The following is a 15,078-nucleotide window of genomic DNA, read 5'->3' on the forward strand; positions in this document are numbered from 1 at the left end:
AAATATTATATTATATTAAACTTTAGTGCTGTCAGAAGTTACTTACTGACTTGGAGTTGGTTGAAACCAAGCTGTTGAGAGTACTGAAACCAATCTTGATATTAGACCTTCGTTTTTGTTCTGAAATGTGCTTCATTCTTCGATTCTGCGTAAATAAAATCAGCTCAGTCTATGCTGTTCTCCTTTAATGTTCTACTGCTATGACTATTTCAGCTATTCAAATTCACTGTGTAATTTCTAGTGAATTGTGGCATTCACAGTCTTCCCAAAGCCAGCTTTGCAAAAGTTATTTATTAAGTAACTTAAATATTAACTTAAACATTAAAGGTATTTTAAGTGATTTAAGTTATAAGAAGTGCCCAGTGTATTAAATTCCATTCCAAATCTTGTAGGTTTTCTTTCTAAAGTACGAATTCCTATCTGAGACTGCTAAATGATTTAATTTTTTGAAGTCAAACTCCAGTTTTGGAGGCATGCAATTACTTAGGGTCTTGTCGAAATCTTTAAGTTTAAAACTGTCCATATCATTTACTCCTAATACATACACATGATGTAACAGGCAGTCTGACAAAAATGAAAAAGAAAAAGAATCCACAACTCTGGCCTACCCTGAAGAGAAAGGCTTTGTCAGAAATTAGTGTTTTCATTTGTAGCATTAAAAACTTACAAGTTGTTTCCATCAAAGGAGTCTGCGCTTTGAGGATGCATTTTTGGCAGAGCCAGGCGTCCTGGCAGTAGCTCACCATCACCCCATTTTATACTGGGGGAAAACAATGTAATAAAGTAGTAAAGTGGCTAACTAAAACCACAGAAAATGCAGGTTCAAGAGCAGAACTGAGATTTCCAGTGCCCTTTATGCTTTACCAAACTGAAAAAACAATGTTACCCAGCAATAGAGAGCTGTTTAGTCTCACCAACAATGCAGAGGAGCAAAAGAACATACCTCTGGAGACTGGCAAGCATCATTGCTTCTCTCTTGTCTCACCAAAGTCACTAACAGTACACATCCAAAGCAATTCCTGTCTAAGCAGATCAGTTTACATGGCTATAAAGCCCATCTCGTTGCAGTGTCCCTACTTTTAACAACACTCCTCCATCTAGTGGCCACTTTCCCATCGTCTGCAAGTCCTAATAATTTGCTCCCTTGCTAACTTGCTCTCTGGCAATAAGAGCAGGCTGCAACCGCTCATAATGCTGATGTTAGGCTGATTACACAGACTGAGATGCTGACAATTTAGGCCAAGCAAATAACTGCAAACTTCTGTCAGTAACTTGCAGTATGCTCAGCAAGGGGCAGTTCTGATCCTCCTCTGCAACAGAACTAGAGTTGAGTGCAATCACAGATTGAGAGTGTTTAAACTTACCTTTCAAGTAAATCAAGCTGACAGCAACTCAGAGGGTATACAGAGAAGCCAAAAAGGGGTTGGCACTTACAAAATGGTTAAGTAACATTCCCTTTCACAAGAGAAGGAATGAGAGGGTTACAGCTGATTGTCCTGCATTGGCTGGTTTCTGTGGGTAAGTTTGTCCTACCATCACAGAAAGTGTTGTGACAAGCTCAGCCCATGTGTGAGGTACAGCCAGCTTTCAGATGCCATCTCTAGACTGCCCAGTTCTTACCCCAGCAATTCTCAAAGTGTTTTACAGCTGTAACTTGTGGAGTCTGTGGAGCTGCTTCTCTGTGGAGCAGCACAGCATCACTGGAGACATGTAATTAACTCAGCAGGTCAAGAACTCCCCCTCCAGCGATGGCCAGAGCCCTGAAGACCCCCGAAGACCCCCAACAGAACAATGGCAAAAAGCCATGGTTTAGAAAACTACGCCTGAAACTTCTGACCAAGTAAACTGAGACCTGTCATAACACTCCTGTGAGCCACAGCAGGAACTGCTGTCACAACCATAAGGACCTGCAGAGGTAGAGTTAAGCCTGGGCCCTCTAGTGACACTTCCCTGAGGAGCAGAGTCAATCACTGAAGTTTGGCATTTTAAACTGAACAGAACAGCACGGATGCAGCCCAAGCTATGCCTAAAGCACAAACACTTCACTGTTCCTGAAGCACAACTTACTCTCTAGTCCACACTCAGACTTCAGGGCAGAAAAGTAGCTGCAAAGGCAAAGAAGAAAAGCACCTCAAAGAAAAGACACGCACCTTAAATGCAGCCATATTAGGGTTGGTGGCAGGTTTTCCTGAGCAGTTGTTCTGGGGAGACTGTGGACTGGGGCTCTGCTCAGAGGTGCAGGGGGAGGCTTGGCCTGAATTCTGACAGTCTCGGCCTTCAGAAGGGAAGAAAGACAAGTCACATCAACAGACAACTTTCTGTAGCAAATGGAACTGTTGAGAAGTTTCTAGTCAGAATTGAACTGAAATACAGTTGGCAACAAAATTATACTCACTGATGCAGCAAACACATGCTAGAAAATGTCAAGATTGCTGGGAAAGCTTAGTACTCCATGGCACAAGGATAATACATCCCAATAGCTGGGTGTAATACTCCCTTCACACACACATGCTTCAGCAAAGGTATGTTGAACACAAAGGCTGCAATTCCATCATCCTGCTAGACTCCTCCGTTTGAGGCCTTAGTGGCCTGGGACATGATGGTAACACCTACAAGCCCTTTACCAGCAAAACCAGCATATATCTCTCAAATCAGCCCAGATATTGCCCTATCAACAGGCATGCAGGAGTCTCTGCACTTACCTACTGTTAACAAGGATTATGTCTCAGATCCTCTGAAGTTATAGTTATGGTACAAGGCCCATTTACACTCTGCCTGCTCTGTGGAAACACACTTACTTGTGTAGGGGAGAGAGAACGCTTACAGCTTTCTAACTTACTAGATGTAGGTGAGGGAACTTGTGAACTGCTACTGTGGGAAGGGATTTGCTCTCCTTTCACCAACGCATCCTGGACTACACTAGGAGAGAAGAGATGTGAGACTGTGGACTGGGTTTGTTGACTACTTGGTGCTCGCTGTGCTGGACCAACCAGAATGTTACTACGGAACTCCGTCACCCCGGGAGCCTGGGAACAGCACAGAAATAGCACAGAGAAAAACAGAAAGAACAAGAGAGCAGGAAGGGGGAGGGTGTGGGCAGAGGGAGAGAAGGGATGAGAGAAAGGAGAAAGAGGGGGAGAGAGAAAGAGAGAGATTTGTTACCTTGCCTTTCACTAGAAATAGCAAATTAATACATGATTAACAATCTGATGACATGAAACAAGGGCTAACACATAAGGAACTGGCAGGCACTGCAGTCAGACTTCTGGCAGGAGACCAGTATCCTTTCATAATTAAGCAGTATTACAACACATGAACAACATACTAAAATTTATTTCCATCTTCCTGCATTCAACATATTAGGAAACCCACTCATATACTCCAGGCATGCTTTCCAGTGTGTAAATGGAAAGGTGAGCATCCTGGGTTCCTCTGGCTTCTGCACAGCTAAGAAAAGGCACAAACTATCCCCATTCATGGTACTGTGTATACATGCCTCTTTGTAATCTTACTGTTGTGTGAGACTGTGAAGACTACATAGTGCTTCCAGGCCCATAAAGTAGCTAAATTAAAAATAAGCAAACATAATACTGAATGCACAAACACATACACACATAAAAGGTGAGATTTAGTGGACTAGTTACCCTCCTGAGCACATTATGGCTCTAACTACTTGCAAGTAACAGGCCTAGAGAATAAATACATATGTTTTTTCTTCTCCTTACTCTGACAATTCCAGCTGGTGCAATTGCAACATTAGACTGAGACGTGGCTGGCGTCAAAATCCCCTCTCTTTTTAAAGGTGCTGGAGTTACAATCACAGCTCTGGACTGTCCTTGAAAGGCAGCTGAAGAACACAATTAAGTTAGAATAGTTAATGAGACAAAAAAAGAAAAATCAAAAAAGCTGGAGATTATTTTGTATGAAATAACTTGTCATGGAACAGGGGAATGGATCAAGGGGCACCTACTTGGTACTATTTCTGATAATCTCAATCCCATTAATCCAGTACAAAGGACTCTTTAAACACACCAGTTATTTCTGAGGCTTCCAATGCCCTTGTTTCAAGGTGAATTTACAGAGGTAGGTAGTAAATCAGGGAGGTGCAAAGTGTCTTCACTCTATCAGAGTTGGGTTTGACAGCAGAAGGATCATCTAACCTCTCACATCAATACTTTTTGGATCTCAGGCTTGCTGACCCAGAAAAGGTCAATAACAGAAACCTACTGAAGGATGTATATTCAGTACTTCATGCTTCCTTGTGTATATATATGTATCAAATTCTTCTCCTCTCTCTGCTAGCTTCTTTCACTCTCTGGTTTTACAGCTGCTTTACATGACACACAAGCATAAGACAACCAAATGTGACTGGGAATCAGCACCAAAATTCCAGCAAATAGGCTAAAGAACCGAGAGTTCTGCAGTGTTAGACAGCTAGAGATAACTCTGAATAGCAGCTATTGTTCTCCACAGAGAAAGTTACAAAAGATTCTCAAAACCAGCCCGTACAGGAGCTTGCCCCCACAACAGGAATCAGGATCCTTGCTCTGAAGTTTTTTCACTACTATAGTACTTGAATCTAACAGAAATCTGTTAAAGTCTCTATTTAACAATTATTACCATGGCATTAATGCTGATGCTGGTCTTACCTCGACTTCAGAGAGAACATGACTAACCATCCTGTACTGTTACTGAGGGAAGAATCATGTGAAGACACAGCTGCTGTATGCTTTTTGAGAAAGCTAAACCAAACTTACTCCATTTCATTCATAGCCTGTATTGGCTTCAGCTCTCCTTTGTACTAATAAAGTCACAGCGGATGAAAAGTGTCACAATACCTCAGTCACTGCAAACCCACCCCTCTGCAGTTCAGCATCAGGATATTGAAGGACACACACAGCAGAAGAGAGAAACAGTACAGGATATCTAATGTCCTCTCTCCTACTGTCCCTGTGACCAACAACTGTGTTTTGGATCAACTGTACAGCCTTTATGACAAAGGCCTGTGGCCAGCACAAACCTTGTGTCAGCCCTTGTGTGGGTACATCTGGCAGAGCACTGCCACTCGGGTACAGGGAGTTCATTCTTTGCCTAAGCGTTCCCACATACAAGGCTGGAATCACAACCCTTCCACTGTTCACTGCTGTTCAGCTGGACTGTTCACATCCCTGCTGAGCTCAAGAGGCTGCTCTCACCAGTGCATTAATGCTGCTGCACAGACTTGGTATTTCTGACTTCCCCACTGGGGTAACTGTAACAATCAGCACCTATTTAGATGCCCCTTTACATTTTTCATGTTTCTATCCTACACGTGCATCTTTTGTGGACTTTCCTCTCAAAACTACAATGCTCATCCTGAAGTGGTGAGATCAGAGCTCTTTCCCATGTGAAGTTTTGCACCTGGTGAGACAATCCATGCACATTTTTGGGTCCTTGTATCACAGGGCAGTAAATGTTACACACCTCTTTCTAACAAGCCAGGTTATAATGCAATTTGCTTTGTAGTCTTGAGATGATTTGTTTGTCCTGAACGCAAGTGACAGGTGTAAATGCCCCAATTACATGCACTGAAGTTTATTCTATTTCCAAAAATAAAGCTCCAGTCCTTAGATAAACCCTTGGATTTGACCTCTGAGCTTGGTGTCCCAGTAGTTTAGAAGCACTGTGATCCCTGAACACATGCCACTACCAGGAATGAGTAACAGCAACAACCTTAAATCTAGATGAGAATCAAAGCCATTTGTTTCTCATCCAGATATACAACATTTGTTGTGTTGACCTAGATGCAACTGACAAAGCACTGGGGAAGGAACAACCCAGGAAGCACTAAGAAGGCCAGGAGCAAAGGCTTTCCTAAATGAGAGCTGCCTACAATGCTTTACTAGGTGAGAAATGCATGTCTTGACTGCTGAAGGTACATGGACTCTTGCTTTATAATGTACTAAAGACAGAAACACTGCCATTAACACCCCAGTGCTATTAATCATGGACCAACCCAGTCAGATGCTAGAATTAGATCCTTGGGTCTGTTCTACTCCTAAACAGTGGCTTTTTGGGGGGGGTGTGGGTTGTTTGGTTTGGATGTTTGGGGTTTTTTTTTGGTGGGTAACCCCATTGCCAGGCCCTGGCAGACACAGCTACTCCTTAGTGAAGCCTGTTGAGCAACACTCCTCCAGGCAGGGTTTTTCTCGCATTATGGTTGCACGTTTCAAGTGGCTGAAGTCACTTGGCCCCCAGCCAGCACAAGTGTGCAACAACGCCAAGAAAAGTGTACTGCCTGTTCTGCTCTAGCCTCAGCTTTCCCACAAGAACCACCACAAGCAACTCCCTCTGCTCATATTTGCTGTTCTTAGCTTTGTGCAGTGCTAATGGCTCCAAATCACACCCAGTGTGGAGGTCCCACGTACCAGTTTGGCACTCACGCTCTGAACTGAAAATCATGTGCTCCTGAGAGCTTCTCAAACCTGTAGATTGCTTGAGACAAAGATCTCCAGCTCACCCTACCTGTCCCAAGTCCTTCCCCACTGGAAGGGCTGATCCTCATCACCCCAGTAATGCTAGGGAGTGCTGATGGTGGATGAGAGGCACACTCCCATGCTTTCATCTGGATCAATGCTGTGCTCTACTGCAATAGCTGCTCCCTTGTCAATGCTGTACTCTGTGTAAAGAAGCATCAGGCACACCTAAGATGAACGTCAGAATACATCCTAAGGACTTCCAAAGGATGTGCACTGGTACCTGGGATTACAAAGTGAGATGATGCACAGCAGGCACAGGAACCTGTCCAGGGCAACCAGATAAGTCAATGACAAGGACAGATTTGCCTTTCTCCATCCATACTTCCTCCTCCTTCCATCTCCTACCCTACTGTGGATGAATGCTTCGAGGGGCTGAGTTAATCAGAACAGCACTGAACATCAAACCCGAGGTTTCTATGGGGCAGGAGCACAGAGCTCTAGTCATCCCATGTGCTGATGCATCTGTACAGCCCAACACAAGTTTTACAAGGAGAAACCCCCTTTTACAGGTCAGCTTTTCACACTCACAACCAAACTGCTTCCAGCCCTTGCAGCAGGCCAGAGCATCCCATTGAACAATGTAGCCACACACCAGTGGGTTCAGGGGTTCTGTGGACACCCTCAGGAAGCTGCACGTTTACTTACTATGTAAACCAAGAAAAGCAAGAAGGTCTCTCCCTCCTGCAACTCCCACTCAGAAAAGTAAAACATCACCCACCAGAGCTTCTCACCTGGGGTGATGAAGGCATTCTTTAACAATAAGGACACATTTTCAGGCTTCGGAGCAGGCACTATTTTTGACTGTTTGGGCCTTGTCCCAGCACTGGTCAGAGGAACAGCTTTGAGGAGTGCAAATGTCATTTGGGATTGCAGCTGGGGCCAGGGCTGCCCCTGCAGGACAGCAGTCTGGAAAGCCATGTTGCAAGGCACTCCTGCACCCGGCTGCTGCGTGGCCAGGAGAAGGTTCTGGCTCTGGCTGAAGGTGGTGGCAGGGGCGTTGTGGGTCAGCGTTGCAGAAGCTGTGTGGGTGATAACTGTATTCTCACAGAGGCCAAACTTCTGGGTTTCTGGTGCAGCAAATGGAGCTGGTGGAGAGCTTAAGCTGGAATTCAGAGGCACTGCAGGCAACGGGGACTGGTGCTGTTGCGTTGCAGGCTGAAGCAGTGGCAGCGGTGTCTGAAACACTGGCATAAAAGTCTGTTGCCCGCTGAGAGACGAGTCGGGAGTGTAGTCTGCTGGCTGGATGAAAGATCCCTCGCTTTTAATGTTGGCACACTGGTCAGTGCCAACATCAGGAATGACAGGAGCAGGTACTGAGGAAGTAATGAGTCCATCACTGATGTTCCCTGCTGGAAGCGTGTTGGGCAATGAACCCGACGGCAGGACAGGAGACTGACAGCAAAGAGAAATATAACAGATTCAGACATGACCCCTGAAACTCTTGTCTGAACTCCTTCTGAGAAGGACACGGCTCACACACGAGAGTCTTCAGAGCATGTAACTGTCTGAGACAAGGCTGCTTTAAGCACTGAGAACCTATCTTACCTGGGAAGAATGGCTGCTACTGTCTGTGGTAGCTGAGCTCACAGCAGACACAGAAGGGAAATAATTACTGGAACGACTGGGTGTGAATAAATCTGAAATGTCAAAAGTCACCTATTAATTTTCTAGTTTACTCAAGGTACAGTATTGCTACATACTAAAATTCACAGGAATATCAATATTAGTTCACAAACAATGAAACCATGAGATTTTTGCTTCATACAACTGCTGCTGACTGAGCAATGAATTATTGACTTCCAGAGGAACTGATCTCTTCAGGGCAGACTTCATCAACTTTCATGCAAGCTGAGGACAGTAAAGGCATCAGTCCACTGTTTAAGGTTCGGCTACACACAGATAAGCAAGAGCTGATGCTCAGTGCAGCCCCACACAATTCAGGTAGCTGATGCAGACTGCACACAGCAAACTTCCATCAAGATCCATGACCACCAAAGTTGTCAGCAGTAGTTTAATGTCACACATAATTCTTAAAGTACCAAAAAATGTTCCAAGGGAAATAAAGTGTTAAATCACTTCATCACTAAGAAGTGTTAAATGTTAAAAACTACTTCACAACTCACTGCATTTTTAAAGAAATGAATTGATATGTGTGATTCTTACCCTGAAAAGGCTCAAAAGTATCCATAAAATCAAAGTTTGGCTGGAGAGGTATAAGCCCTGGTTGAATCATGTCAGCATTTCCTAAGTGTGCTGCAAAATTGAGGAGACAGATTAGATAAGCTTCACATCACTCACACAGTAACAGCAGCAAACAGTTGGCTACCCCACCACCACACACTCCACAGCCAGGCTTGGCCAGGGTGCTGCCAGAAAAACTGCTGCTGAAATGAACTGAGCATCTGCTTTTCTTCACAACTACAGCACAGTTCTGAGATCAAACCCACGGGGAAATGAAACTTTCAACTAAGTAAAATGGAAGAGGTGAAACCTGAAGGCTCTAACAACTGGAGATTGCCAAGCTTGGATACTTCCCGATCCCAAACCTCTTGTCCTGCCCCTGCTGCACAATACATGAACTTGCTGGGAAGCACAACCTGAACCACCACTGCTCACAGAAGAGGACTTTAAAAATAAACCATCATCCATTTAATTTTGTCTCAAGTACACTTCATATCATATCATAGAACAGTTTGGGTTGAAGGGACCTTAAAGCTCCTCCAGCTCCAACCCCTGCCCCGGGCAGGGACACCTTCCACTAGAGCAGGTTGCTCCAAGCCCCTGTGTCCAACCTGCCCTTGAACACTGCCAGGGACGGAGCAGGCACAGCTTCTCTGGGCAACCTGTGCAGGGAAGAGCTTCTGCCTCAGAGCTCATCTCAATCTCCCCTCTGGCAGGTTAAAGCCATTCCCCTTGTCCTGTCCCTACAGGCCCTTGCCCAAAGCTCCTCTCCAGGTTTCCTGAAGCCCCTTTAAGCACTGGAAGTTGCTCTAAGGTGTCCCCTTCAGGAGCCTTCTCTTCTCCAGCTGCCCCAGCCCAGCTCTCTCAGCCTGGCTCCAGAGCAGAGCTGCTCCAGCCCTCGCAGCAGCTCCGTGCCCTCCCCTGGACTCACTCCAGCAGCTCCACATCCCTCTCGTGCTGGGGGCCGCAGAGCTGGAGGCAGTGGTCCAGATGGGGTGTCACAAGAGCAGTAAACCACATGTGAACTCCATGTAAACCACTGCTGCTCTGGAGTTGCTCAGACATCCATGCAGCAAGGATGATGCATAGTGGACACCTGCCTTCCCATCACACTCAGAGCCATCAGACAGACAGCATTCAACAGAGCTCTTGGGACTGGTTTTACAGATGTGACTTGCACTTGTTCTAAGGGACACATCTGAAGAAAACCACATAGGCACTCCCTTAAATACACACAAAAAGTATACATACTTCAAAATACATAACAAAGCCTTCACCCCTGATAAAAGTAAATACTGCTTATTATAGATTTATTCCGAGCAACTTTGCCAGGAGCAGCACATAAGAAGCTAAGATAGAAATTAAATTTGGATGAACAACTGGGATTCCATAACCTAAAAAGCATAAGACAGCTGCATTCTCTGACCTATTTTTATCAGCAAAGTAAGATAAACTTCCTAGGCAAGACTAGAAGAGCAGCAAACCAGCCTTCCCAGTGTCCCCACTGCAATGTAGCTAACAGCCAACACATACCTATGTCCCTGGAATTTGGCCAGGAAACCAGCTGATGTGAAGACAATGTGGAGAACAGTGTGTCAGTGAACTCGGACATGAGCATATCTGCATCCAAGAGGCTGTCTTCTTCCATAGGGACAGGGGTTTCTCTGCCATACCTTCTTTTTTGCCAGAGAACCACATCATCATCCTGCCAAAGGAAGGGAAGAAAAAATCAGGCTGCCCAGACAACACTAGAGCAGTCTGGTCTGCTATGTAAGAACAGCCTTCATTTTTCGTATTTCTAGAGAAAGAAATTGTCCTTTAGGAGCCACACAAAGGGACTGAAACCCATCAATGGTACTTTTAATACACCAACTTCAGCTCACTGGTTTGGACATCAACAGAAAGCTTCAGTGGAATACCACGACACTCTGGGAAAGGTTTTGCCCCAAAACCAGATGTTGAGTAGAAGGATGTAAGACAAAAAAGTGTCATTAACACCTTGTAGTTTCATTGAACATACACATATTTTTGCACCTAAAGTTTAACAATCCCTTGGTTTGAATAAAGATTTTAAAGTAACACGTACAGCAAAAACTCAAAGCAAACAACTCCTATCTTGAAGTGTATCTGAATCTCAGATATGTAGGTAGGTGTAACTGTAATCTGACTTTGCACAAGATATGCTGAGATTCTTGTGGGTGCTTTCAGCCCAGGCAAAATACAATGTAATGTGACTTGGCTTACCTGTCCTTCACTACAGGCCAAGCCAAATTGCATTGCCTTGCATTTGCTGCAAACTAAAAGCACACATAGTCAGGTTTTTGTGGCTGAGCAAACAGGCAGTGGTAACTACACCAACAGACTATGATGGTGCATTGGAGCTCACAGCCAAAAGAGCTGAGAGTTTTGTGAACTGAAGCAGATCCAGACTTATGCTTAGCTCCAAAAACCACCCCCAGCATCAGAACAGTACTTCTGATCATCAGTTTATACGCACCAAGTAGGTTTGATTACTTCAGGAGGTACATTAGATGATAGTACCATTAGATAGTACCATTGTTCCTTGAAACATTTTGCCTTTTTTAGGATCCTGGCACATTATGTGCCCATGTTGTGGGCAGCAGGAAGATCTGCAACATGGAGCACACAAATCTTACCAGCTCCAGTTACACTAACACGGCAGTAGTGCCAGTCACAATTCAGTAATGAGATGAAATAATGTGCCAGCCCTCAAGCAGACTGATCTTTCTGGACACCCAATACTGATTGTCATCTCTTCTGTCAAAGCACTTTACATTCAACCTCTCCCCCATCCAATTGAAGTTACAAATCTTACATTGCTCTCTGCAGCAAGCATTGAGGCTTCCAATCTTAATTAAGGCTGAAGCAAGATGCTTGTCTTCAGATTTTAATCAATGCAAGCTACTGCATGTTACAGCTCTGTTACATACTGCAGCTTCTACCAGCTCAAATGCTGCCACTTATCAGAGGTATTACCTACCCTGACCAAACTTGAAAGATCTTCATCTTTATGTTTCTGTAACTGCAAAAGGAGAACAAAACAGATGTTAAAGTCAGAATAGGTCCTGCATGTGCCAGTAGAAGTCCTGATTTTACTAAACTTTCAAGACCCAGTCATGCACAGTAAGTCCCCACACAATAATGTTTAGTTAAGTGGGACTCGTCAGTGAGTGTGCCTGTAGTAGCTTATCAGCTATTTTAAGTATTCTTGCATGCTGGCAAAAGGGACATCAAAACTCAAAAAGCAACCACACACTGATCAAGTTCAAGTAAGCTACTTCCACTGTGTAAACCAACAGACCCTTTTCTTGAAGTACGTTCTCCACTTGTGGTATTCCCTGATGACTATTTCAATTCTTCGTTTCCAGTACTTCCCTTCTGTTGCAATGGCCTGAGAGCACAAAACACATACCAGGAATTACATGGAATCACATACCAGCTGAACAGTCAGTACAGTTCCAAGCAAATATTCAGGCATAAAAGATGCAAAAGAAACATGCTAATTCTGTTTGAGCTCATGTATCAGCAGCCCACACTGTCCCAGAGGTCAGTTATCACAGGCACATCTGACAGTACTAACTTTATCTTTCCCACAATCAACAAACAAGGGATGATGTCTGACTGCACCGTCAGCATCTCCCACATCAGCTCAACCATAACCAATAGCTAAGACACGGCAAAAAAGCAAAACAAAGCAAATTAAAACGAACTTACTCAAGTGCAATGTACAAAGCAAAATACAATACCCTGTTCCCCAGGAAAGAGGCAAACAGAATTTCCCAAGGCCTCCCGAACAGGCACACACGTAAACAAAAGCTCTTTAGAACGACACAAAGCAACAGAAATCTGATGTCCAGCCCAGGAGTGCCTTTGCATACCACATGTTAGTAGCAACAAAAGGATCAGAACAGTGTGGGGGTTTAATGTATCACAGATAGGAGTGTGTAAGTTGGGGACAGCAGAGTAACGAGAGCCTTAACACAACCTTCTTGTCTTCGGGAGCCATCTGCCAACACAAACATCAACACTGTTCTTTCAAAAACCTGAGACCATTCTACAAACTCATCTGGAATTCCTTTGAGTTATAAATTATTCTGGAGTATAGAACCACATACTGCCCCAACGAGGGCCTCACTGGTTTTCTGCACAGAGCCAGAGGGCAGACATTAGTTTTCATTTATGTTTAAAGAGCACAAAAATGAAAGTGCACAGGCTCGTATTTGCTCTTTTTGTCAAGTTACCTTGACAGAGAAAGAAACAATTGCTTGTTGTCTGGAAAGCACACCTTAACAATTGAATAAAATACAGAAACCTCTCACAGGGTCACTTAGATTCAATCCTGAAGATGTGATATTCGTAACTGATTTCCCACTGACTTCAGCTATCTCCAGCCAGAAGAGAGCAGAGGCTGTCAAAATCTTAACTAGTCAAACTGCACTTCTCCACCTTCCCAGGGGAGGTTTAGACTGGATATTAGGAAACAGCTCTTCACGGACAGGGTGCTCAGGCACTAGAACAGGCTGCCCAGGGCAGTGCTGGAGTCACTATCCCTAGAAGTGTTCACAAACCATATAGACAAGGCCCCCAGTGACATGGGTTAGTGGTGGCCTTGGCAGTGCTGGCGAACAGTTGGACTTGATGATCTAAGTCTTTTCCAACCTGGTTGATTCTATGTTTCACTAAACTAAAACATCAACATAAGTTATGTAGATAATAAATGTCCTTTCAATTGCACCTTGATCATCTCAACCTGATAAACTTGTAACAATGGGTTCAGTCTGCTTTACATTAATGGTTCCTTCTGAATAAAGACAGCAGAGCAAAGAATTGCCATGCTGCTCTCGTGTCTAGCAGATCTTGTTGTAAACCCCGGAGCTCATGGGGCTGTCCCTCAGGCTTTACACACCTCTGGCCGGCGATGTTCATCCACATCCACGGAGCCGTCCAGCGGAGTCACAAAGTGGCACACGGGATTCTTGCGCTTCTCCAGGTCTGAAACAAGCATGAAAGTGCATATGCTCAGCACGTGCAGCTCGGCAGAGAGCTCTGTCACTTCACCAGCAGGAGGTGGGAACCCCCCCCAACATCTAGCCAGGGTTCCTTCCAGATAACCCACAGGAAACAGAGAGATCTCAGGCTGTGCTCGGCCTGCTCAGTGCAGCCTCTGTGTGGACATGCCTACAAAAGCACGGATCCAATGGCACTGCCACAACAGCCTCTGAGACACCATATCTGCCTTCAGCAGATTCTTTAGCTTTCCATTAAACAGGGATTTCAATTCTCTTGCTTTCTTACATATGTCTCTGAAAGTCTTTCCTAGCAAGCAATAAAGGGAGCACCACACTTACACTGCATGTACCATGCCCTCCAGATGGCGTTGTTGAGACGGATTTTATCTCTCCACTGCAGTTTTAAGCCTTTAAAATTCTTCCATTTCGGTGAAACCAGCTTTCCACTGAAACGAAACAAACACCACATCATCCTGCTTTCGGGTTTGCTCTTCGACACAACAAAGCACCCCGTGAAAACTCCCAAACTGTCAAAGGAAACCTTACACCGCACCACTCTTGGCCAGTGACAGCTTTGCCACGCACTGTCCATGGCTGTCACAAATGGTGACACAAGTATCTTAAGAAACTCATTTCACCCACACTTTTCTCCTGGCCAGTACCCCACCTTCTCAAATGCCAGCCTATAAGCTTCCATCAACTGGGAACAACACTGCCCAAAACTAAGCCCAAACTCAGGCCTAGGGGGTTTTGCACATCTGGCTGCATGTAGTTTTGGCTTGGATTTTGCTGGGGAGTGGGATGAAGTCAACAAAAGTTGATTTCATCAGTTCCATTCGATTTTCCAGGCTGGTAACAGTGGAAAGGAAGAACGAAATGGCAGTTCTGGCTCAACAAAAACCATCACGCACCAATTCTACAATGCTGGTAAACAGAGCTGGGCACACAGGATCACCAACAGGCTGGAAATAGCAACTTTTCTCCAAGGAAAAGAAAAGCTGGAAAGAGAAATAGTTTAAGTATGAACAATGTTGGGAGGTGGGAGATGGACAGAAAATGGCAACAGCAACAGGGCCTCCAGTAAGCACTGTATAAACACAAACTACCCAGGCCTTAGAACACACCTTTATGAATCATTAATCCATATTACTGACAGAGCAGAGGAAGTAGGAAATATCCATAACATCATAAATTTCAAGCCACACATTAAAGTATAGGTATTGTGCCTATCCCAGGTTCCCTCTTGGTTTTGTAGGTTTAGCTATAGGTCTTCCTAGTTCACATCTCCTCATGCTGTTTGTGCATCCTTGCAACAATGGAAGCAATACAAATACCAGCAATACAAAGCA

At 44.5% G+C, this 15,078-nt stretch overlaps 1 protein-coding gene across 1 annotated transcript; it reads right to left on the reverse strand.

Moving 5' to 3' along the window:
* Positions 1-42: 42 nt before the first annotated feature.
* Positions 43-14,321, reverse strand: MLXIP (MLX interacting protein; the record flags this gene model as incomplete). The annotated part of the gene is made up of 12 exons (XM_010024721.1): positions 14,069-14,321; positions 13,627-13,712; positions 12,022-12,111; positions 11,701-11,742; positions 10,233-10,404; positions 8,682-8,771; positions 8,064-8,155; positions 7,250-7,910; positions 3,726-3,847; positions 2,840-3,026; positions 2,151-2,275; positions 43-145 (listed from the first exon to the last, which is right to left on the reverse strand). Coding segments are annotated over exons 1-12 (2,023 nt in total), but the record flags the coding sequence as incomplete, so codon positions are not given.
* Between the last annotated feature and the right edge of the window lie 757 nt (positions 14,322-15,078).

The sequence above is a fragment of the Nestor notabilis genome, unplaced genomic scaffold, assembly GCF_000696875.1.
Source record: "Nestor notabilis isolate BGI_N333 unplaced genomic scaffold, ASM69687v1 scaffold1552, whole genome shotgun sequence".
Lineage (NCBI taxonomy): Eukaryota > Metazoa > Chordata > Aves > Psittaciformes > Psittacidae > Nestor > Nestor notabilis.